This window comes from Telmatherina bonti (genome assembly GCF_933228915.1).
Source record: "Telmatherina bonti genome assembly, chromosome: 2".
NCBI lineage: Eukaryota > Metazoa > Chordata > Actinopteri > Atheriniformes > Telmatherinidae > Telmatherina > Telmatherina bonti.
Window position 1 is genome coordinate 42,513,040 of NC_136620.1, and position 22,608 is coordinate 42,535,647.

Genomic DNA, 22,608 nt, shown 5'->3' on the forward strand with positions numbered 1-22,608 from the left:
GCTGTCCTGATCTCGCCCTGGTATCGCTGTCCTGATCTCGCCCTGGTATCGCTGTCCTGATCTCGCCCTGGTATCGCTGTCCTGATGTCGCCCTGGTATCGCTGTCCTGATTTCGCCCTGGTATCGCTGTCCTGATTTCGCCCTGGTATCACTGTCCTGATATCGCCCTGGTATCACTGTCCTGATCTCGCCCTGGTATCACTGTCCTGATCTCGCCCTGGTATCACTGTCCTGATCTCGCCCTGGTATCACTGTCCTGATCTCGCCCTGGTATCACTGTCCTGATCTCGCCCTGGTATCACTGTCCTGATATCGCCCTGGTATCACTGTCCTGATATCGCCCTGGTATCACTGTCCTGATATCGCCCTGGTATCACTGTCCTGATATCGCCCTGGTATCACTGTCCTGATCTCGCCCTGGTATCACTGTCCTGATCTCGCCCTGGTATCACTGTCCTGATCTCGCCCTGGTATCACTGTCCTGATCTCGCCCTGGTATCACTGTCCTGATCTCGCCCTGGTATCACTGTCCTGATATCGCCCTGGTATCACTGTCCTGATATCGCCCTGGTATCACTGTCCTGATCTCGCCCTGGTATCACTGTCCTGATCTCGCCCTGGTATCACTGTCCTGATATTGCCCTGGTATCACTGTCCTGATCTCGCCCTGGTATCACTGTCCTGATATTGCCCTGGTATCACTGTCCTGATCTCGCCCTGGTATCACTGTCCTGATCTCGCCCTGGTATCACTGTCCTGATATCGCCCTGGTATCACTGTCCTGATCTCGCCCTGGTATCACTGTCCTGATATCGCCCTGGTATCACTGTCCTGATATCGCCCTGGTATCACTGTCCTGATCTCGCCCTGGTATCACTGTCCTGATATTGCCCTGGTATCACTGTCCTGATCTCGCCCTGGTATCACTGTCCTGATATCGCCCTGGTATCACTGTCCTGATATTGCCCTGGTATCACTGTCCTGATCTCGCCCTGGTATCACTGTCCTGATCTCGCCCTGGTATCACTGTCCTGATATCGCCCTGGTATCACTGTCCTGATCTCGCCCTGGTATCACTGTCCTGATCTCGCCCTGGTATCACTGTCCTGATCTCGCCCTGGTATCACTGTCCTGATATTGCCCTGGTATCACTGTCCTGATCTCGCCCTGGTATCGCTGTCCTGATCTCGCCCTGGTATCACTGTCCTGATATCGCCCTGGTATCACTGTCCTGATCTCGCCCTGGTATCACTGTCCTGATCTCGCCCTGGTATCACTGTCCTGATCTCGCCCTGGTATCACTGTCCTGATATTGCCCTGGTATCACTGTCCTGATCTCGCCCTGGTATCGCTGTCCTGATCTCGCCCTGGTATCGCTGTCCTGATCTCGCCCTGGTATCACTGTCCTGATCTCGCCCTGGTATCACTGTCCTGATCTCGCCCTGGTATCACTGTCCTGATCTCGCCCTGGTATCACTGTCTTGGTATCACCGTGTGTAATCATGCATACAGTAGTATTTGCGTGCTTCGCATGCGACCTGCCAGGAGACAGCAGATGTAAATAACCATATTGAGAAATCTGGAACGATTGCATCACAATTCCACTTTTAGGTTTTAAATTTTACACGAGCTTTTCTAAATAAAAAGATTGTCTCAACAAACAACTTAAAATAAATAAATGAATAAATGAGACTTTTATCTAATCTCAGTTAGTTTAGTTTTGTCTCTGCTGCAGTTATTCTTTTATAAGTCCATGTTTGTCTCTGTCGTATTTTCTGCTTATTTTTATTATTATTATTGGCATTTTGAGACTCGACTTGTAAACCTGACCCTCCAGACCGTCTCTGGACTAGTGACTCCTGATCATATGTGCCTGCCATGAAGATGCTGCAGGTGATGTTTACCTGGCCTCCATGACGGTGGCGGAGATCCTGCCGGTGCTGTCAAACAGAGACACTGCCTTCTCCACATCCAGTGCAGCCTGGCAGCGAGGCTGCAGCCCAACAGATGTTACAGTGACACCAGAATTATTCCTGATTAAAGGCTCTTCATGTGCAACACAATCCTGTTCATGCAAACAGTTCAAACTGCAGACATTTATTCTCAGACAGAAACATCATGAGGTGACACAGCGAGGTCCTCATTTAGAAAACTTTAGAACCTTTGTTCAATTTCTACCTACGCCAAAACACACGGCAACACGTTGCTGCCGCGTGGCAACAGGTTGCTGCCGCGTGGCATTGCTGCTGCGTGGCAACAGGTTGCTGCCAAGCGGCAACAGGTTGCTGCCGCGTGGCATTGCTGCTGCGTGGCAACAGGTTGCTGCCAAGCGGCAACAGGTTGCTGTGACAGTAACTGGTGTCAGCGAGACGGAGAGTCCTCCAGAAATTAAAACAGGACGATGGCCCGTCTCCACCAGGTCTCCTGGCGGGACCAGACACGCTGATGGAAGTTCTGTTTCGGTAATAAATCACGCCAACGAGACGTTTTGTGTCCAGTCAGGCTGGAAGTGGAAGGAGGAGAGACTGGAGACGTGGCTGCAGGATGACCCGCTCCAGCCACATGGCGCACCGAGACACGGCGGAGGAAGTCCTGGATAAGCTGTGTGACTACAGGGATAAAAACCCTGATGGGAATGATAACACGCTTCAGCTCCTCGTTAGAGACCAAGCTCCACCGCTTCATTCCATCAACTGTACTTTTATCAGGAAACGCTGTCGGTAACGTACTTGTGCAACTTTTAGGCTGTTCTGGACGTCAGCAAGTTTTAGAAATGAGGCCCGACACCACCACCAGTAAAAAGGTTAGAGCATTTCTGACTGTTATCGGATCACATCTGGAGAAACATCAGTCGTACTTTTACCTGCACTGATGCCCCTGCAGCAGAAACATCCTGATACAAGCCCATCTCCTCCAGCGGCTCCTGCATGTACACACACATTTACACACCGTCACAGTAGGACCTCGCCACCTCACGTCTCCATCATGTTTACTGGAGTTTAGAGAAATAAACCAGGACATCTTCGGTTCGGTTTTACCTTGAGGTCAGCCAGCCTGGTCTTAGCCAGAGACACGTACTCCATGAGGAGGCTCCGGTGTTTCACAGGAACGTAGGGAGGGTGCAGGATGTGAACCTATCGGTGTTGGACAGCACAACCGTCTCATTCCTGCATCTGTCTACCTTTTTCTTCACTTTGTCACTTTGCTTGCTCAAGAAATATCAAATCAAAGATACTTTATTTATTCCCGAGGGGAAATTCAAAGTTCAAGCCAGCTCGTCCCTCAGGTACTGTGGTTTCTGCTCTATATAAATATAAAATACTAGTAAGTTAGTCAACAGACGGGCTCAGCAGTGAAAGGAAGGTACCTTGAGGTACTGCGGGGGTTCAAAGGGCACCAGATCAGAGAGGAACTTCAGCAGAAACACCAGAGACTTCTTGCTGTTAGCATGGTAGCTACTGCCGCCACCAAACGACAGCTGAAAGAGAAAAAGTCTGCAGGTAAAACTGGGAACCTAACTGGACACATGTTGGGTCGACTTCTGCCGTCCCAAACAACTGCAGTCCACTTCATGGAAAAGTTTGACTTATTGAATAAATGATATGAAATCTGACTAAAATGGCTGAAACCTTAAACCAGTCGCTGTAGGAGCAGAAGATGCCGCGACCCTCCAGAGCCCCCTGTCGAGCCAGTAAGAAGGCCGTTATCAGGCTCTCCAGGTCGTAGGCTGCAAACGCAGAGTCCAGCAGCCTGGACAGCAGATCTGAGGGAGACCACACAACAAATAAACACCTTCCTGCTGATAAACGTGACGGCTTGCCTCTCTGGGTTTACCTCTCAGACTGGTCTGTCCAGACTGGTAGTACACCAGCAGAGTGGAAAGGAAGCACAGCACGTGTTTCCAGTTGACCTCGTGTGTTTCCAATACCTGCTGCAGGTGATCCAGCAGCTGGTCCACCCTGAAGATCACCGCCAGCTTCAACAGAAACCAACAGAGACCAGTCACTGAGCAGCTGACTGCCAGACGTTCTGGAGATCCAGCCGAGGACCACGGTGCAAAGAAAGAAGCGTTTTACTCAAACTACATGTAAGGCCATCTAGAGGATGAATAAACCAATAAAGTGTGTCAGCAGTCTGTGCGGTACCGTCTACGGGAGGACTGGAAACCCTCCTTTAACCTGGTTTAATCAGAAAACATCTTTAATTCTGAACAGTGGCGGGACCGGGACCGACCGGTGGATCTGGTGCAGCTGCACCGGGACCGACCGGTGGATCTGGTGCAGCTGCACCGGGACCGACCGGTGGATCTGGTGCAGCTGGACCGGGACCGACCGGTGGATCTGGTGCAGCTGCACCGGGACCGACCGGTGGATCTGGTGCAGCTGCACCGGGACCGACCGGTGGATCTGGTGCAGCTGGACCGGGACCGACCGGTGGATCTGGTGCAGCTGCACCGGGACCGACCGGTGGATCTGGTGCAGCTGGACCGGGACCGACCGGTGGATCTGGTGCAGCTGCACCGGGACCGACCGGTGGATCTGGTGCAGCTGCACCGGGACCGACCGGTGGATCTGGTGCAGCTGCACCGGGACCGACCGGTGGATCTGGTGCAGCTGGACCGGGACCGACCGGTGGATCTGGTGCAGCTGGACCGGGACCGACCGGTGGATCTGGTGCAGCTGCACCGGGACCGACCGGTGGATCTGGTGCAGCTGGACCGGGACCGACCGGTGGATCTGGTGGTAGGGAACCAGTAGTAGACAGGAGACCAGTTCCAGTGGAGTGAAGCCAGACTGATGTGGATCTAACTGGTTTCTATCATGGAGGAACTGGGAGACTGAAGACGCATCGTATCATAACTTATTGCATCGTATCATATTGCATCGTAACGCATCGTATTGTAACGCATCGTATCGTAACGCATCGTATTGTAACGCATCGCATCGTAACGCATCGTATTGTAACGCATCGTATCGTGACGCATCGTATTGTAATGCATCGCATCGTATTGTAACGTATCGTAACGCATCGTATCGTAACGCATCGTATCGTAACGCATCGCATCGCATCGTAACGCATCGCATCGTAACGCACCGCATCGTAACGCATCGTATCGTAACGCATCGTATTGTAATGCATCGCATCGTAACGCATCGTATTGTAACGCATCGCAACGCATCGTATCGTAACGCATCGTATCGTAACGGATCGTATTGCATCGTATCGTGACGCATCGTATCGTGACGCATCGTATCGTAACGCATCGTATCGTAACGCATCGTATCGTAACGCATCGTATCGTAACGCATCGTATCGTAACGCATCGTATCGTAACACATCGTATCGCACCGTATCGGAACGCATCATATCTTATCGCATTGTATCGTATCATAACGCATCGTATCGTAACTTATTGCATCGTATCGTAACGCATCGTATCGTAACGCATCGTATCGCAACGCACCGTATCGCAACGCACCATATCGCAACGCACCGTATCGTATTGCATCGTATCGTAACGCATCGTATCGTAACTTATTGCATCGTATCGTAACGCATCGTAACTTATTGCATCGTATCGTAACGCATCGTATCGTAATGCATCGTATCGCAACGCATCGAAACGCATTTTATTGCATCGTATCGTATTGCATCGTATCATAACGCATTGTATCGGATCGGATCAGATCGCATCGTATTGTATCGTAACGCAACACATCGTATCGTAACGCATCGTATCGTATCATATCGCATCGTACCGTAACGCATCGTATCGTAACATATCGTACCATAACACATCGTATCGCAACACATCGTAACGCATCATATCGTATCGCATCGTATCATAACGCACAGCATCGTATCGTATCACATCGTATTGTATCGCATCGTATCGGAACGCATCGTATCGGAACATATCGCAACGTATTGCATCGTATCATAACGCAACGCATCGTATCGTATCACATCGTATTGTATCGCATCGTATCGGAACATCGTATCGGAACGCATCGTATCGGAACACACCGCAACGTATTGCATCGTATCGTAACGCATTGTATCGTAACGCATCGCAATGTATCGGATCGTATCGCATCGTATTGTAACGCAACGCATCGTGTCATAACGCATCGTATCATAACACATCGTATCGTAACGCATCGCATTGTATCAGATCGGATCGTATCGCATTGTATTGTATCGTAACGCAACGCATCGTATCGCATTGCATCGTATCGCATTTTATCATATCATAATGCATCGTATCGTAACGCATCGTATCATAAGACATCGTATCGCAACGCATATTAACGCATCGTATCGCAACGCATTGTATGGGAATGCATCGCAATGTATTCCATCGTATCGTAATCCATCGCATCGTATCGCAGCGCATTGGATCAGAACGCATCGTATCGTAACGCATTGTATCGGATCGGATCGCATTGTAATGCAACGCATCGTATCGCATCATATCGGAACGCATCGTATCGTATCGCATCATATCGTAATGCATCATATCGTAACACATCGTATTGTAACGCATCGTATCCGATTGTATCACATCGTATCATAACGCATCGTATCTTAACGCATCGTATCGTAACGCATTGTATCGTATCGCATCGTATCGGAACGCATCGCAACGTATTGCATCGGATTGTAACATATTGTAATAGATCGTATTGGATCATATGACGTGTCACTGCATGGTTTTAATCTGGGCGGCTAAAAAGCAGAAATGGTGAATATGTGGATTGTCTACCTTACGGAAAAGCCGCGTCAGCAAGCCGTCAACTTTTGCAAAGGTCCATTCATTCTGCAGGGCGATGGCATCTGACACTGGGGAAACATTTATGTCACCACAACATGTAATTCATCTTTATCAAGTCAACGTGTCATTTTTATTCATTTGTAGAAAGTGTGTGTTAAAGGAAGACACACTGGCTTGCTGTAAGTTTAAAAGATCTTTTCACCGCTGGACCCAGATAGGCAGCAAAAAGCAGATTAATGAGACCATCAAAAAAACAATGAAACAGATAAAACCATAAAAATGATGAGTAAATACAAACTAAAATCATGAAATCCTTTTGTATAAATTGTTTTATAAGCTTTATAAACAACCTGATTATCTATTAAATGCTTTCTTCCCAACCGCCCTGAAATGCGTCACATGCAGTTAGAACCACCATCCGAGAAGTCCTGGCTTCAGAGAGAGAAGTGTACTGAATGGAAACCATAACAAGACTTCAAAAATCTATGTTTAGTCTAAGATGGTGGTGCTCTGGTTTGTGCAGCTTCGCCCTTCCACCTGGACCGGTGATGCTGCTACGCTGAGATGGAAACGTACGATTATTCCTCTCAAACAACCAGCGTTGTTCATCTCTATGCTAATCAGCACTGATGTATAACTGTGTAATTTCTTCATTTTAGGTTAAAAAACTGATTTTGTTTCATGATCGATGTTGGGAGGCTGAGATGAGATGAACCTCATCCCTTCGAGGGATTTAAAGAGCTGTGGAGCTGAGAGCGCACATGACAAACACCCAGCTGGGAATTCTGTATTTTACAGGTCTGTACCGGTTAGCTGGGGCTTGTAGGTGAGAACCTGCGTCAGGGAGTGTGTGAAGAAACGCTGGAGGGTTTCCGCTGATGCTGAAGCTCCACAAAGAGACGCATCCAACATCTGAATCCTGCAGAAAGACCAGCAGACCAAAATACTACTCACAACTAATACTGAAGATGAGTAAAAACAAGCAGAGTCCAGACTGAACACACCCGGGATGAAACGCTCGCGGTTTTCCCGCTTTGACGAGCAGCTCAGACCAGAACACGCCAGTTACTGCTCCACGTGAAACCTGAAGCAGGACTAACCAACCCGGGATAGCTCTCCGTTACCTGGTTACCCCACCCAGACATCCAGGGTCCTGATCAGCACCAGAAGCAACGCTGTTGCCATGGCGACAGCCAGGTCAGGATGCTGACAGTGTGAATGTGGAAACTGGTGAGACAGACATTCCTCACTTTGTCCTTTCCTGCATAATTTATTCAGGTCTTTAAGCTCCGCCCACCGTGAGGTCCCACCCCCACATGAGGCGTTTCGTGTTAATTCGTCCCCGAGACGACATGAGTCGCGGTGGTTCCTAACTTGCTGGTTGAGCAGATCTGTGTGAAGAGTTTTATTCAGCTGGTTGTTTCAGAAGCAGCGCTGGTGGAGCAGAAGGGACATCCGTCCAGGCTCAGACGAGGTTTCCATGAAAGCCTGCAGAGATACGAGGACCGCAGCGGAGACGGTCGGTCTCCCCCTGAACAACATCCTCCTGCCTGGCAGAGCTAAATGCATCCTGCTCGACGCAACAAGCTGCGGTTCTGGTTGGCAGGACAGAGCTCTGATGGTCCGCCTGCAGCAGTTCCGTCCCAAGTCCGTCACCCTGCTGGACGGCCATCTCCCCGAACGGAAACTCCGATGACAGCGCCAGTTTTTACAGATTTCATTATTTATCTTTTATTTTTCTTAAAAACATCCTAAATCTCATCATGTTGATGTTCCCGTCCGGGTCCAGGTGTTGCCGTCCCGTCCGGGTCCGGGTCCCGGTGTTGCCGTCCCGTCCGGGTCCGGGTCCCGGTGTTGCCGTCCCGTCCGGGTCCGGGTCCCGGTGTTGCCGTCCCGTCCGGGTCCCGGTGTTGCCGTCCCGTCCGGGTCCGGGTCCCGGTGTTGCCGTCCCGTCCGGGTCCGGGTCCCGGTGTTGCCGTCCCGTCCGGGTCCAGGTCCCGGTGTTGCCGTCCCGTCCGGGTCCAGGTGTTCCCGTCCGGGTCCAGGTGTTCCCGTCCGGGTCCAGGTCCAGGTGTTCCCGTCCGGGTCCAGGTCCAGGTGTTCCCGTCCGGGTCCAGGTCCAGGTGTTCCCGTCCGGGTCCAGGTGTTCCCGTCCGGGTCCAGGTGTTCCCGTCCGGGTCCAGGTGTTCCCGTCCGGGTCCAGGTCCAGGTGTTCCCGTCCGGGTCCAGGTCCAGGTGTTCCCGTCCGGGTCCAGGTCCAGGTGTTCCCGTCCGGGTCCAGGTCCAGGTGTTCCCGTCCAGGTCCAGGTGTTCCCGTCCGGGTCCAGGTCCAGGTGTTCCCGTCCGGGTCCAGGTCCAGGTGTTCCCATCCCGTCCAGGTCCAGGTGTTCCCGTCCGGGTCCAGGTCCAGGTGTTCCCGTCCGGGTCCAGGTCCAGGTGTTCCCGTCCGGGTCCAGGTGTTCCCATCCCGTCCAGGTCCAGGTGTTCCCGTCCGGGTCCAGGTCCAGGTGTTCCCGTCCGGGTCCAGGTGTTCCCATCCCGTCCAGGTCCAGGTGTTCCCGTCCGGGTCCAGGTCCAGGTGTTCCCGTCCGGGTCCAGGTCCAGGTGTTCCCGTCCGGGTCCAGGTGTTCCCATCCCGTCCAGGTCCAGGTGTTCCCGTCCGGGTCCAGGTCCAGGTGTTCCCGTCCGGGTCCAGGTGTTCCCGTCCGGGTCCAGGTTGCACGTGTTAGATATCACGTCTAAATGCCGATCTATTCTCATGTGGCGTTTGAGCGGGATCGGTTTCCTAGAAGTGTAGCGAGGAATACTCTACTGTTGTGTAAACTGTGTAGAGTCGGTTTGTGTAGATCGTCTACAGGACCGATTCCTGTTATGTTTCTACATTATTTACCTTCAGCATCTGCCGTTAAACACATTTTATGACTGGAAATATTCACAGAAAATTTCACTTTAAGTCATCATAACTCAGCGTCAAAGACTTTCACATCTGACATGCTGCAGGAATAAATACGAAACAAAGAAGATCAATCAGAGGGAGGACCATAGCTCAGCTCCTGTCCTCGCAGGCTGAACGCCGTCCACGACGTCCAAAACCCCTGAAGAAGAAAGGATGGAATGTTAAAGCTGTGGATCAAACTTCAGTAAATCTGGAAAAGTGAGAAAGACTCACAGGAGATCATGTGGTCCAGGATGGAGCCGCAGAGCCGAGAGTCTGCCGCCGGGTCAGGGTTCGGATCAAACCCGGTTTCCACCAAGACCCCCGCCACAGCTGAAACACAGGAGACCCGTTTACTCTCAGCAGGAGGGCGCAGCATGGAGGCCGAAACCGGGCCCTGCAACCGGGCCCTGCAACCGGGCCCTGCAACCGGGTCCTGCAAACCGGGCCCTGCAACCGGGCCCTGCAACCGGGCCCTGCAACCGGGCCCTGCAACCGGGCCCTGCAGCTCGTCAGGAACCGGATCAGATCAATAACCATCACAGACCCCCACAGCAGCAAGCATGAAGAGGTCTGACGCTCTGGCAGCGGTGTCAAACTCCAGTCCTGGGGGGGCGGATATTCCTGGGGGGGGGGTATCCTGGTGGGGGGGCGGTATTCGGCAGGTTTTTGTTGTTTCCCAGCTCCAACGCACCGGATTCACACCAAGTGGATCCAGCAGCTTCGTGTCAATCTGTTGATTGGTTTTGTTCAGGAGCGGTGGCTTGATGCGGCGCCTCCACGCGGCGGCGGGAAGCTGCCAGGATGGCTTCTACGCCTGCAAGGTGAGGCCCCGCCTCTTTTACACCTGGACGGAGGCGCTGCAGACGCCTTGAGGAGCCCCGTCAAACACCTGCTGTTACCTGCAGGGGGCGCTTTGATTTTGGTAGCAGATTTGGACGTTTTTCCGTAAAACATTTGTCGTTGCCGTTGGAGACGACGTCACTTGGAGCTTTTAAAGCCTCCTGACTCCAGTTGTCCTGAAAACGCTGAAGAGAGAAAACGGAGCTGGAGGTCCGTCGTGGTGAAACCGGGTCACGGTGTAAACGATGAGCCGAGGTTCGCTCCGCTCTGACAGAACCATGAAGTTACAGAAAAATAAAAACTTTCCTACCGTTTAAAACTCGCCGCTGAACTAGTTTGGTCTCTTCGTCCTCGCGTGGCGCCGTCCAGCCACACAGAGCCTTCAGCCGCGGCAGCAGCCACCATCGCACATCTTCCTCACTGGAGAGCAACACAAACATCATCATCATCAGATCGCACGCGGTCTTTCCCAAGCAGGCGGCGTGGGGCGGCGTGCGACGGCGTGGGACGGCGTGGGACGGCGTGGGGCGGCGTGGGACGGCGTGGGGCGGCGTGCGACGGCGTGGGGCGGCGTGCGACGGCGTGGGACGGCGTGCGACGGCGTGGGACGGCGTGGGACGGCGTGGGGCGTCGTGCGACGGCGTGGGACGGCGTGGGGCGGCGTGCGACGGCGTGGGACGGCGTGGGACGGCGTGGGACGGCGTGGGGCGGCGTGGGACGGCGTGGGGCGGCGTGCGACGGCGTGGGACGGCGTGGGACGGCGTGCGACGGCGTGCGACGGCGTGGGGCGGCGTGGGACGGCGTGGGGCGGCGTGCGACGGCGTGGGGCGGCGTGCGACGGCGTGGGGCGGCGTGCGACGGCGTGGGACGGCGTGCGACGGCGTGGGACGGCGTGGGACGGCGTGGGGCGTCGTGCGACGGCGTGGGACGGCGTGGGGCGGCGTGCGACGGCGTGGGACGGCGTGGGACGGCGTGGGACGGCGTGGGGCGGCGTGGGACGGCGTGGGGCGGCGTGCGACGGCGTGGGACGGCGTGGGACGGCGTGCGACGGCGTGCGACGGCGTGGGACGGCGTGGGACGGCGTGGGACGGCGTGCGACGGCGTGGGACGGCGTGCGACGGCGTGCGACGGCGTGGGACGGCGTGGGACGGCGTGCGACGGCGTGCGACGGCAGTCTCCGACAGTCTCCGGGCGTCTCCGGGCGTCTCCGACAGTCTCCGGACGTCTCCGACAGTCTCCGGACGTCTCCGGACGTCTCCGACAGTCTCCGGATGTCTCCGGATGTCTCCGACAGTCTCCGGATGTCTCCGGGCGTCTCCGACAGTCTCCGGACGTCTCCGGACGTCTCCGACAGTCTCCGGACGTCTCCGGGCGTCTCCGACAGTCTCCGGATGTCTCCGACAGTCTCCGGGCGTCTCCGACAGTCTCCGGATGTCTCCGACAGTCTCCGGGCGTCTCCGGACGTCTCCGACAGTCTCCGGGCGTCTCCGACAGTCTCCGGGCGTCTCCGACAGTCTCCGGATGTCTCCGACAGTCTCCGGATGTCTCCGGGCGTCTCCGACAGTCTCCGACAGTCTCCGGGCGTCTCCGACAGTCTCCGACAGTCTCCGGGCGTCTCCGACAGTCTCCGGATGTCTCCGACAGTCTCCGGATGTCTCCGGGCGTCTCCGACAGTCTCCGACAGTCTCCGGGCGTCTCCGACAGTCTCCGACAGTCTCCGGGCGTCTCCGACAGTCTCCGGGCGTCTCCGACAGTCTCCGGACGTCTCCGGGCGTCTCCGGATGTCTCCGGATGTCTCCGGGCGTCTCCGACAGTCTCCGGACGTCTCCGGGCGTCTCCGGGCGTCTCCGACAGTCTCCGGGCGTCTCCGACAGTCTCCGGGCATCTCCGACAGTCTCCGGACGTCTCCGACAGTCTCCGGACGTCTCCGACAGTCTCCGGGCGTCTCCGGATGTCTCCGGACGTCTCCGACAGTCTCCGGATGTCTCCGGATGTCTCCGGATGTCTCCGACAGTCTCCGGGCGTCTCCGGGCGTCTCCGACAGTCTCCGACAGTCTCCGGGCGTCTCCGACAGTCTCCGGACGTCTCCGACAGTCTCCGACAGTCTCCGGGCGTCTCCGACAGTCTCCGGACGTCTCCGACAGTCTCCGGATGTCTCCGGATGTCTCCGACAGTCTCCGACAGTCTCCGACAGTCTCCGACAGTCTCCGGATGTCTCCGACAGTCTCCGGATGTCTCCGACAGTCTCCGGGCGTCTCCGACAGTCTCCGGGCGTCTCCGACAGTCTCCGGACGTCTCCGACAGTCTCCGGATGTCTCCGGATGTCTCCGGATGTCTCCGGATGTCTCCGGGCGTCTCCGGGCGTCTCCGGGCGTCTCCGGGCGTCTCCGACAGTCTCCGGGCGTCTCCGGACGTCTCCGACAGTCTCCGGACGTCTCCGACAGTCTCCGGACGTCTCCGACAGTCTCCGGATGTCTCCGGATGTCTCCGACAGTCTCCGGGCGTCTCCGACAGTCTCCGACAGTCTCCGACAGTCTCCGACAGTCTCCGGGCGTCTCCGACAGTCTCCGGGCGTCTCCGACAGTCTCCGGACGTCTCCGACAGTCTCCGGGCGTCTCCGACAGTCTCCGGACGTCTCCGACAGTCTCCGGACGTCTCCGACAGTCTCCGGATGTCTCCGACAGTCTCCGACAGTCTCCGGACGTCTCCGACAGTCTCCGGACGTCTCCGACAGTCTCCGGATGTCTCCGGATGTCTCCGACAGTCTCCGACAGTCTCCGGATGTCTCCGACAGTCTCCGACAGTCTCCGGGCGTCTCCGACAGTCTCCGGACGTCTCCGACAGTCTCCGGATGTCTCCGGATGTCTCCGGATGTCTCCGGGCGTCTCCGACAGTCTCCGGGCGTCTCCGGACGTCTCCGACAGTCTCCGACAGTCTCCGGACGTCTCCGGACGTCTCCGACAGTCTCCGGACGTCTCCGACAGTCTCCGGACGTCTCCGACAGTCTCCGGGCGTCTCCGACAGTCTCCGGGCGTCTCCGGATGTCTCCGACAGTCTCCGACAGTCTCCGGGCGTCTCCGGACGTCTCCGGACGTCTCCGACAGTCTCCGGGCGTCTCCGACAGTCTCCGACAGTCTCCGGGCGTCTCCGACAGTCTCCGGGCGTCTCCGACAGTCTCCGACAGTCTCCGGGCGTCTCCGACAGTCTCCGGGCGTCTCCGACAGTCTCCGGGCGTCTCCGACAGTCTCCGACAGTCTCCGGGCGTCTCCGGGCGTCTCCGGATGTCTCCGACAGTCTCCGACAGTCTCCGGGCGTCTCCGACAGTCTCCGGGCGTCTCCGGACGTCTCCGGACGTCTCCGACAGTCTCCGGGCGTCTCCGACAGTCTCCGGGCGTCTCCGACAGTCTCCGGGCGTCTCCGACAGTCTCCGACAGTCTCCGGGCGTCTCCGACAGTCTCCGGGCGTCTCCGACAGTCTCCGACAGTCTCCGGGCGTCTCCGACAGTCTCCGGACGTCTCCGGGCGTCTCCGACAGTCTCCGGACGTCTCCGACAGTCTCCGGGCGTCTCCGACAGTCTCCGGACGTCTCCGACAGTCTCCGGGCGTCTCCGACAGTCTCCGGGCGTCTCCGACAGTCTCCGACAGTCTCCGGGCGTCTCCGACAGTCTCCGGACGTCTCCGGGCGTCTCCGGATGTCTCCGGGCGTCTCCGGACGTCTCCGGGCGTCTCCGGACGTCTCCGGGCGTCTCCGGGCGTCTCCGACAGTCTCCGACAGTCTCCGACAGTCTCCGGACGTCTCCGACAGTCTCCGGGCGTCTCCGACAGTCTCCGGACGTCTCCGACAGTCTCCGGATGTCTCCGGATGTCTCCGGATGTCTCCGGGCGTCTCCGACAGTCTCCGGGCGTCTCCGGACGTCTCCGGACGTCTCCGGGCGTCTCCGGACGTCTCCGGGCGTCTCCGGACGTCTCCGACAGTCTCCGGGCGTCTCCGACAGTCTCCGGACGTCTCCGACAGTCTCCGGGCATCTCCGACAGTCTCCGGGCGTCTCCGACAGTCTCCGACAGTCTCCGGGCGTCTCCGACAGTCTCCGGGCGTCTCCGACAGTCTCCGGGCGTCTCCGACAGTCTCCGGACGTCTCCGACAGTCTCCGACAGTCTCCGGGCGTCTCCGGACGTCTCCGGGCGTCTCCGGACGTCTCCGGGCGTCTCCGGACGTCTCCGACAGTCTCCGGGCGTCTCCGGACGTCTCCGACAGTCTCCGGGCGTCTCCGGACGTCTCCGGGCGTCTCCGGGCGTCTCCGGACGTCTCCGACAGTCTCCGGGCGTCTCCGACAGTCTCCGGGCGTCTCCGACAGTCTCCGGACGTCTCCGACAGTCTCCGGGCGTCTCCGACAGTCTCCGGGCGTCTCCGACAGTCTCCGACAGTCTCCGGGCGTCTCCGACAGTCTCCGGGCGTCTCCGACAGTCTCCGGACGTCTCCGACAGTCTCCGACAGTCTCCGGACGTCTCCGACAGTCTCCGGGCGTCTCCGACAGTCTCCGACAGTCTCCGGACGTCTCCGACAGTCTCCGGGCGTCTCCGACAGTCTCCGGGCGTCTCCGACAGTCTCCGACAGTCTCCGGGCGTCTCCGACAGTCTCCGACAGTCTCCGACAGTCTCCGGACGTCTCCGACAGTCTCCGGACGTCTCCGACAGTCTCCGGATGTCTCCGGATGTCTCCGGATGTCTCCGGGCGTCTCCGACAGTCTCCGGGCGTCTCCGGACGTCTCCGACAGTCTCCGGGCGTCTCCGGACGTCTCCGACAGTCTCCGGGCGTCTCCGACAGTCTCCGACAGTCTCCGGGCGTCTCCGACAGTCTCCGGGCGTCTCCGACAGTCTCCGACAGTCTCCGGGCGTCTCCGACAGTCTCCGGGCGTCTCCGACAGTCTCCGGGCGTCTCCGACAGTCTCCGACAGTCTCCGGGCGTCTCCGACAGTCTCCGACAGTCTCCGGGCGTCTCCGACAGTCTCCGACAGTCTCCGACAGTCTCCGGGCGTCTCCGACAGTCTCCGGACGTCTCCGGACGTCTCCGACAGTCTCCGGGCGTCTCCGACAGTCTCCGGACGTCTCCGGATGTCTCCGGGCGTCTCCGGGCGTCTCCGGGCGTCTCCGGGCGTCTCCGACAGTCTCCGGGCGTCTCCGACAGTCTCCGGGCGTCTCCGACAGTCTCCGGGCGTCTCCGACAGTCTCCGGGCGTCTCCGGATGTCTCCGGGCGTCTCCGGGCGTCTCCGGGCGTCTCCGGACGTCTCCGACAGTCTCCGGGCGTCTCCGACAGTCTCCGGGCGTCTCCGGGCGTCTCCGGACGTCTCCGACAGTCTCCGGACGTCTCCGGATGTCTCCGACAGTCTCCGGACGTCTCCGACAGTCTCCGGGCGTCTCCGGGCGTCTCCGACAGTCTCCGACAGTCTCCGGGCGTCTCCGACAGTCTCCGACAGTCTCCGGGCGTCTCCGACAGTCTCCGACAGTCTCCGGGCGTCTCCGACAGTCTCCGGGCGTCTCCGACAGTCTCCGACAGTCTCCGACAGTCTCCGGACGTCTCCGGACGTCTCCGACAGTCTCCGGGCGTCTCCGACAGTCTCCGGACGTCTCCGGATGTCTCCGGGCGTCTCCGGGCGTCTCCGGGCGTCTCCGGGCGTCTCCGACAGTCTCCGGGCGTCTCCGACAGTCTCCGGGCGTCTCCGACAGTCTCCGGGCGTCTCCGACAGTCTCCGGGCGTCTCCGGGCGTCTCCGGACGTCTCCGGACGTCTCCGACAGTCTCCGGGCGTCTCCGACAGTCTCCGGGCGTCTCCGACAGTCTCCGGACGTCTCCGACAGTCTCCGGACGTCTCCGACAGTCTCCGGACGTCTCCGGATGTCTCCGGGCGTCTCCGGATGTCTCCGGGCGTCTCCGACTGGGACGTTTGTGTGGGAAACATCTGGAACAATCTTCTGAAGGTTGTTGTGTAAAAAGAGCAGATTTAGGTGAAAAACCAGAGAAAGTTCTCACCTTCCGATCAAACACCTCAGAGTGAAGACGTTGTGAAGATGGAGGGAGAAGACCACCTCCAGGTTGGGAAGCTTCTGAAAAAAGAAAAGATCTCCTTGTTTTAGACGTCTTCCATCAGCAGACGGGCTGGAACAGCGTGGCCTCCTCCAGGTCTAAACACACCTGGTCTCTTCGGTATTCCTGCCAGAGCAGTTTGGGACACAGAGCTCCATGAGACAGCAGGTCTCTGCTGGACTCCATCAGGACACACAGCTGGACCTGTGGAGGACAGCATGGAGACAACGTTTACCAGGAAGACGTTCAGCGACGGCCAACAAAAAGCTACGCTGCATGTTGGTTCCCTTTCAGTCGCTTCACCAGGTACAACACTTATAGTATGGATATCACCCCCATGATGGCTACGGCCATGGGCGGAAATGTTACCTTGCCCGGATGCGGGTCCTGGTGACCCGCATCCGGGTCTCCGGAGGGTGTGTTCCAATTACAGGGGAATCACACTCCTCAGCCTCCCTGGTAAGGTCTATTCAGGGGTCCTGGAGAGGAGGGTCCGCCGGATAGTCGAATCCCGGATTGAGGGGGAGCAGTGTGGTTTTCGTCCTGGTCGCGGAACAGTGGACCAGCTCTATACCCTCTCTGGGGTCCTGGAGGGGGCATGGGAGTTTGCCCAACCAGTCTACATGTGCTTTGTGGACCTGGAGAAGGCGTTCGACCGTGTCCCCCGGGGGCTCCTGTGGGGGGTACTCCGGGAGTATGGGGTACCGGACCCCCTTGTACGAGCTGTCCGGTCCCTGTACGACAGGTGTCAGAGCTTGGTCCGCATTGCCGGTAGTAAGTCGGATCCGTTTCCGGTGAGGGTTGGACTCCGCCAAGGCTGCCCTTTATCACCGATTCTGTTCATAACTTATATGGACAGAATTTCTAGGTGCAGCCGAGGAGTTGAGGGGATCCGACTTGGTGGCCTCAGGATTGGGTCCCTGCTTTTTGCGGATGACGTGGTCCTGTTGGCTTCATCTGGTCGTGATCTCCACCTCTCACTTGAGCGATTCGCGGCCGAGTGTGAAGCGGCTGGGATGAGAATCAGCACCTCCAGATCTGAGACCATGGTCCTCAGCCGGAATAGGGTGGATTGCCCTCTCCGGGTCGGGAGTCAGGTCCTGCCTCAAGTGGAGGAGTTTGAATATCTCGGGGTCTTGTTCAGGGAACATCTGCTATGTGTCTAATGTTCAGGGAACATCTGCTATGTGTCTAATGTTCAGGGAACATCTGCTATGTGTCTAATTCCCACTACAACCCTCATCCAGACCTGCAGGTCAACCTGTTGAGAGGTCCAACTTCATTGCTAACGGTCTCCTCCCTGCTGTGGTGGCCACCATTCAAAGAGCGAGAGCATCTTCCACCACAGCCTTGTTTGCTTATAAATGGAGGGCTTTTGAGCGGTGGTGCAGGAACAAAGTTCTTTTCAGGACTTGACTGCAGAATGTTTAGTCGTTCCTTCAGACACTATTAGAAAAAGGTCTCTTTTTCCACAATAAAGGTCTGTTTCGCTGCTATTTCTGCCTGTTATGTTACTTTTGATGGGGTGACACCTGGTGCTCATCCTGACTATCTGGTTTCTGAAGGGGGTCTGCAGACTGAGACCTGGGATTCGAACCAACGTCCCTGCATGGGATCTGACCTGGAGGCTCTTTGTGGTCCTCCTGACCCTGTTGAGTCTGTTGAAACTGTCATACAAGACTGCACTCCCCGTGCACTCAGCTTGCGGCGGATGGATCGGAGGTCGCGCGTCGCACATATGCTGCACACCTACCAGATTTTTGCGTGCGACTTCGGTCCCGTGGGAACTGAGCTCTTCAGTTTTTGCCCCCCTCCCTCGGAGTTGGAGGACCAGGAGATTATGCTGCTTGTTCCGGTACAGTCTTTGCTTTGCTGGTCCATCCAGAGGCAGTCGCCCTGAACTGAGGTTTTGCGATGGAACTGACAGTGATGACTGAAGGTGTGGGCGAGGCCCCGCCCACATCAGTTGCCTAAAGGTGTGATTGGAGTTGCCTTCAACCCGGACAGGCGAGGGCGTGATATCCCATACTATGCGTGCTGTACCTCACTGCTCTCCTTCATCTACAGCGTTACGTCATGCAGTGAAGATGAAGAGACGTTCCCGTCTGAAACGTGGAAGTCAGAAAACAGAGACTGGAATTTACAAAGAGAATTCTGTTCAGTAGAAAGAAGCAACTCAGCGAAGGTTGAAAGGAAGCAAACTGTTTTCACGCTGTGAGAATCAGATGAAACATTCCTCCGACAGGTACTGACCCTCTGAGAGGACGTCAGCATCTCTCCTTCCTCCTCCTTCCTCCCACGCTCCTCCGTGATCTCCTTCAGCCTCTCCAGCACCATCCTGGCGGACAGCAGCGGGACGGAGATGTCCAGCTGGACGGCCTGACGCCGCAGCTCACAAGCTGTTCACGGACACCACAAAAACCACGTTCACGTCACCGACTGGCTGCTGCCATGCCGCGTAGCGGAGACGGCATCGACTACGTATGACGACGTTTGATGGCGTTGTCAGAGAACGCCTTTTTTTCACCATTTACCGAAACGCCGTGTTTTATGGCGATTCATTGCAAAGTGGAGTGGCGAGTTATGACCTCTTTGGCTTGCCATACGTGACATCTGGCACTGATTACGTGCACCGTGTTGATGTGTGACGGTGGGATCACGCTCTTACCCAGCAACAAGCCTGAACTCCCAGAAGGACCGCCTCCGGAGGATGACGAAGGTTTCTGGTCTTTCTGAGAGCAGAAAACGTTGCAGACGTCTGGATTCTGGCAGAAACATGAAAAACTGTTTTATTATATGAGTCAGGACTTCAGCCGCGTCTCCATCAGTCAGCAGCTCGCCGCGAGGCGGCCCGTAACGCGCTGCAGAGCGCCGAGAGCTTACCTGCCTCTTCGCTGCACTTTCTCACAGAGTCAAACATGAAACGGCTGAAAAACTTCAGAAATGAGCAGGAAAAGTGGTTTTTGGTGGGTTTGGTTCTCCGCTGAGACTTCTACATGCCCAAAATCCTCTTCTCTGGTGGACACCACGCCAGATTCACATCTTAATATAACTTGTTTCCTGACTTTGTTGTTTATCCGTTAATGTGTTAGAAATTAATATTTATCAGATTTAACTGCATTAATGCTTTTATAAAAACCCAGAAGTATCTGATAAACGTCGGCCGGGCGTCGTCCCTGAAGCGGTGTGGCGAGCCCAGCCTTGGAGCAGGTACTCACCCCCGCCTCCCTGAACAGGCTGCACAGGTTCAGGTTGTGGTCCAGCAGCTGGACGGCAGCTTCCTGCAGCTGCTCTCCGTCGTCCCGCTTCGGCCTCTTCAGCACGCGGCCAGCTGACACCAAACCCAGGAAACACACGTCAGACAAGGCCGGGCTCCGGCGGCGGCCCTCCATCCTGCAGGATCCCACGCATCCATGCTCCAACACACCTGACGGCGTCTGACGGCATTGTGAAGAACTTCATAGGCTGTTGGGTTCGTTAAATGTGAAGCAAGTGTGTTGAAGCAGGAAACATGGAAGACCCGCAGGAGGTGCCGATGCCAGACTTTGGACCGCCGTGACATAAAGCGGTCTCCAGCAGAGACAGACTAGTAAAGTGATGTTGGAGCAGCATCCGCAGCTGCTGACCCAGGAAAAGCGCTGCTGGAAAACTCCAACTGGTTTCCAGTTCTGTTTACAACAGAAACCAGTGGTTTTCCAGGGATTGGTCCCATTGTCCACATGAAAGGGAACGATGGCATGAGGGACAACACACACACACACACACACACACACACACACACGTGTGTGTGAGGTTTAGCATAGGCTTGTAAATGCTTGGGTTATATAATAATCAGGTCTTTTCTTTTAGTTTTAGCCTTTTTCCTGCCAGATTTCCAGCTGAACGATCAGCTGATGTTTCTGGAGGTTCGTACGTCTTCAGGACCAAACATGTAAAAGCCGGAAAACACCAGAGTTTCATCCTCATATCTCTCCTCTGGTGCAGAGAAAGAAGCTTTCATTTCATTTCAGCTCTTCTATGAACATAAAGTCAGAAACATGAACATAAAGTCAGAAACATAAAGTCAGAAACTATGTCCAAAATTCTGGAGAAAATAGTTTCCGCTCAGCTACATGCCCACCTGAGCAGAAATAATTTATGCGAGGAGTTTCAATCAGGATTTAGAGCTCATCATAGCACTGAGACAGCATTGGTGAAAGTTACTAATGACCTTCTTATAGCCTCAGACAAAGGACTTGTGTCCGTACTTATCTTGCTTGATCTTAGTGCTGCATTTGATACAGTCGATCATAACATTCTGTTACAGAGACTAGAACAGGTGATTGGAATTACAGGTACAGCGTTAAGCTGGTTTAAATCATATTTATCTGATAGACTTCAGTTTGTTCATGTAAATGACAAGTCCTCCTGACAAACTACAGTAAGTCATGGAGTTCCTCAAGGTTCTGTACTTGGACCAATACTCTTCACGCTATATATGCTCCCTTTAGGCAAAATTATTAGACAGCATGGAATAAACTTTCATTGTTATGCAGATGATACTCAACTATACTTATCCTTTAAACCAGATGAAACAAATCAGCCCGATAGGCTACAAAATTGTCTCATAGACATAAAGACTTGGATGTCTAGAAATTTTCTCCTCTTAAACTCAGATAAGACTGAAGTAATTCTCGTTGGATCTGAAAAACTCAGAGCTAAATGTTCCGGTTTTGTAATGAACCTGGATGGCATTACTTTAGCTTCCAGTGCTACAGTGAGAAACCTTGGAGTAATATTTGACCCTGACCTGTCCTTTGGCCCACATATTAAGCAGGTTACTAAAACAGCCTTCTTTCATTTACGTAATATAGCCAAAATTAGGGACATTCTGTCTCAGAGTGATGCAGAAAAACTGCTTCATGCTTTTGTTACTTCGAGACTAGATTACTGTAACTCTCTATTACTGGGCTGTCCTAAATATGCCCTGAAAAGCCTTCAGCTGATCCAGAATTCTGCAGCCAGAGTCCTGACCAGAACCAGCAGGAGAGATCATATTTCTCCAGTTTTAGCCTCTCTTCATTGGCTGCCTGTTGAATCTAGAATAGAATTTAAAATCCTTCTCCTTACATATAAAGCCCTCCACAACCAGGCACCACTATATATCAAAGACCTCATTGTTCCTTATATACCAAGCAGAGTACTTCGTTCGCAGACTGCAGGCTTACTTGTGGTTCCTAGAGTCTCAAAGAGCCGAGCAGGAGGCAGAGCCTTTGGTTATCAGGCCCCTCTCTTATGGAATAAGCTCCCAGTTAGTGTTAGGGAAGCAGACACCCTCCCCACCTTTAAGACTAGGCTGAAGACTTATCTTTTTGATAAGTCCTATAGCTAGGGATGGTTAGCATCCCTTAGTTATGCTGCTATAGGTTTAGACTGCTGAGGGACATTTCCTGATACACTGAGCTTCTTTCTTTTTCTCTTTATCTCTTTCTTTTACATGTACCGGAACATGAACATAAAGTCAAACATAAAGTCAGAAACGAGCCGACCTGAAATATAATTTCTGTTTTATGAAGTAATAAGTTTAACTCACCGAGCAGGCTGGACCCAGTCCTTTTAGGAGACACAGACACACTCAGAGACATTTTCTGTCGCTGATTAAACGTCTGCCGAGGAAGTTTAGTCTTTATTTTGCGGATTAATGCGGTTTTAGAGGGAAAACGGCGGTAAAACGTTGCTGTCACGGTTTGCTTTCCCGGTTCATGAATCAGGTGATCCTCCTCGCGCTCTCCTCTCTCATTGGTCCCGACTGCAGCCAATCAGGAGCGAGCATCCGCCGGGAGGACAAACAGAGACTATTCCGGAGTTTTAGCATTTAGCATCAGCGCGTTTAGCATTGCGTTTACCTGTCAGATTGCCTGGTTTTCTTCCTTTAATTTTCATCTTCATAATATTGTTTTAGGTTCAGGTTTCTTTATCAAAATCATTGCAATACC

General features: G+C 55.2%; 1 protein-coding gene across 1 annotated transcript in view; it reads right to left on the minus strand.

Annotated features, from left to right (window-relative positions):
* fanca (FA complementation group A) overlaps positions 1-22,263 on the minus strand; it is a gene marked incomplete at its 3' end in the record, with an annotated part of 54,493 nt that extends 32,230 nt beyond the window's left edge. Inside the window, exons 1-18 of the mRNA XM_079258404.1 lie at positions 22,206-22,263; positions 19,852-19,964; positions 19,302-19,398; positions 18,887-19,032; positions 16,742-16,837; positions 16,580-16,653; positions 16,106-16,238; positions 10,864-11,728; positions 9,945-10,043; positions 9,816-9,870; positions 7,582-7,694; positions 6,767-6,843; positions 3,835-3,976; positions 3,630-3,763; positions 3,368-3,478; positions 3,039-3,134; positions 2,858-2,923; positions 1,905-1,981 (exon numbers count right to left, since the gene is read on the minus strand). Coding sequence (XP_079114530.1) covers positions 1,905-1,981; positions 2,858-2,923; positions 3,039-3,134; positions 3,368-3,478; positions 3,630-3,763; positions 3,835-3,976; positions 6,767-6,843; positions 7,582-7,694; positions 9,816-9,870; positions 9,945-10,043; positions 10,864-11,728; positions 16,106-16,238; positions 16,580-16,653; positions 16,742-16,837; positions 18,887-19,032; positions 19,302-19,398; positions 19,852-19,964; positions 22,206-22,257 — 2,546 coding nt within the window. The 5' untranslated portion in view covers positions 22,258-22,263. The remainder of the gene's footprint in view (positions 1-1,904; positions 1,982-2,857; positions 2,924-3,038; positions 3,135-3,367; positions 3,479-3,629; positions 3,764-3,834; positions 3,977-6,766; positions 6,844-7,581; positions 7,695-9,815; positions 9,871-9,944; positions 10,044-10,863; positions 11,729-16,105; positions 16,239-16,579; positions 16,654-16,741; positions 16,838-18,886; positions 19,033-19,301; positions 19,399-19,851; positions 19,965-22,205) is intronic.
* Between the last annotated feature and the right edge of the window lie 345 nt (positions 22,264-22,608).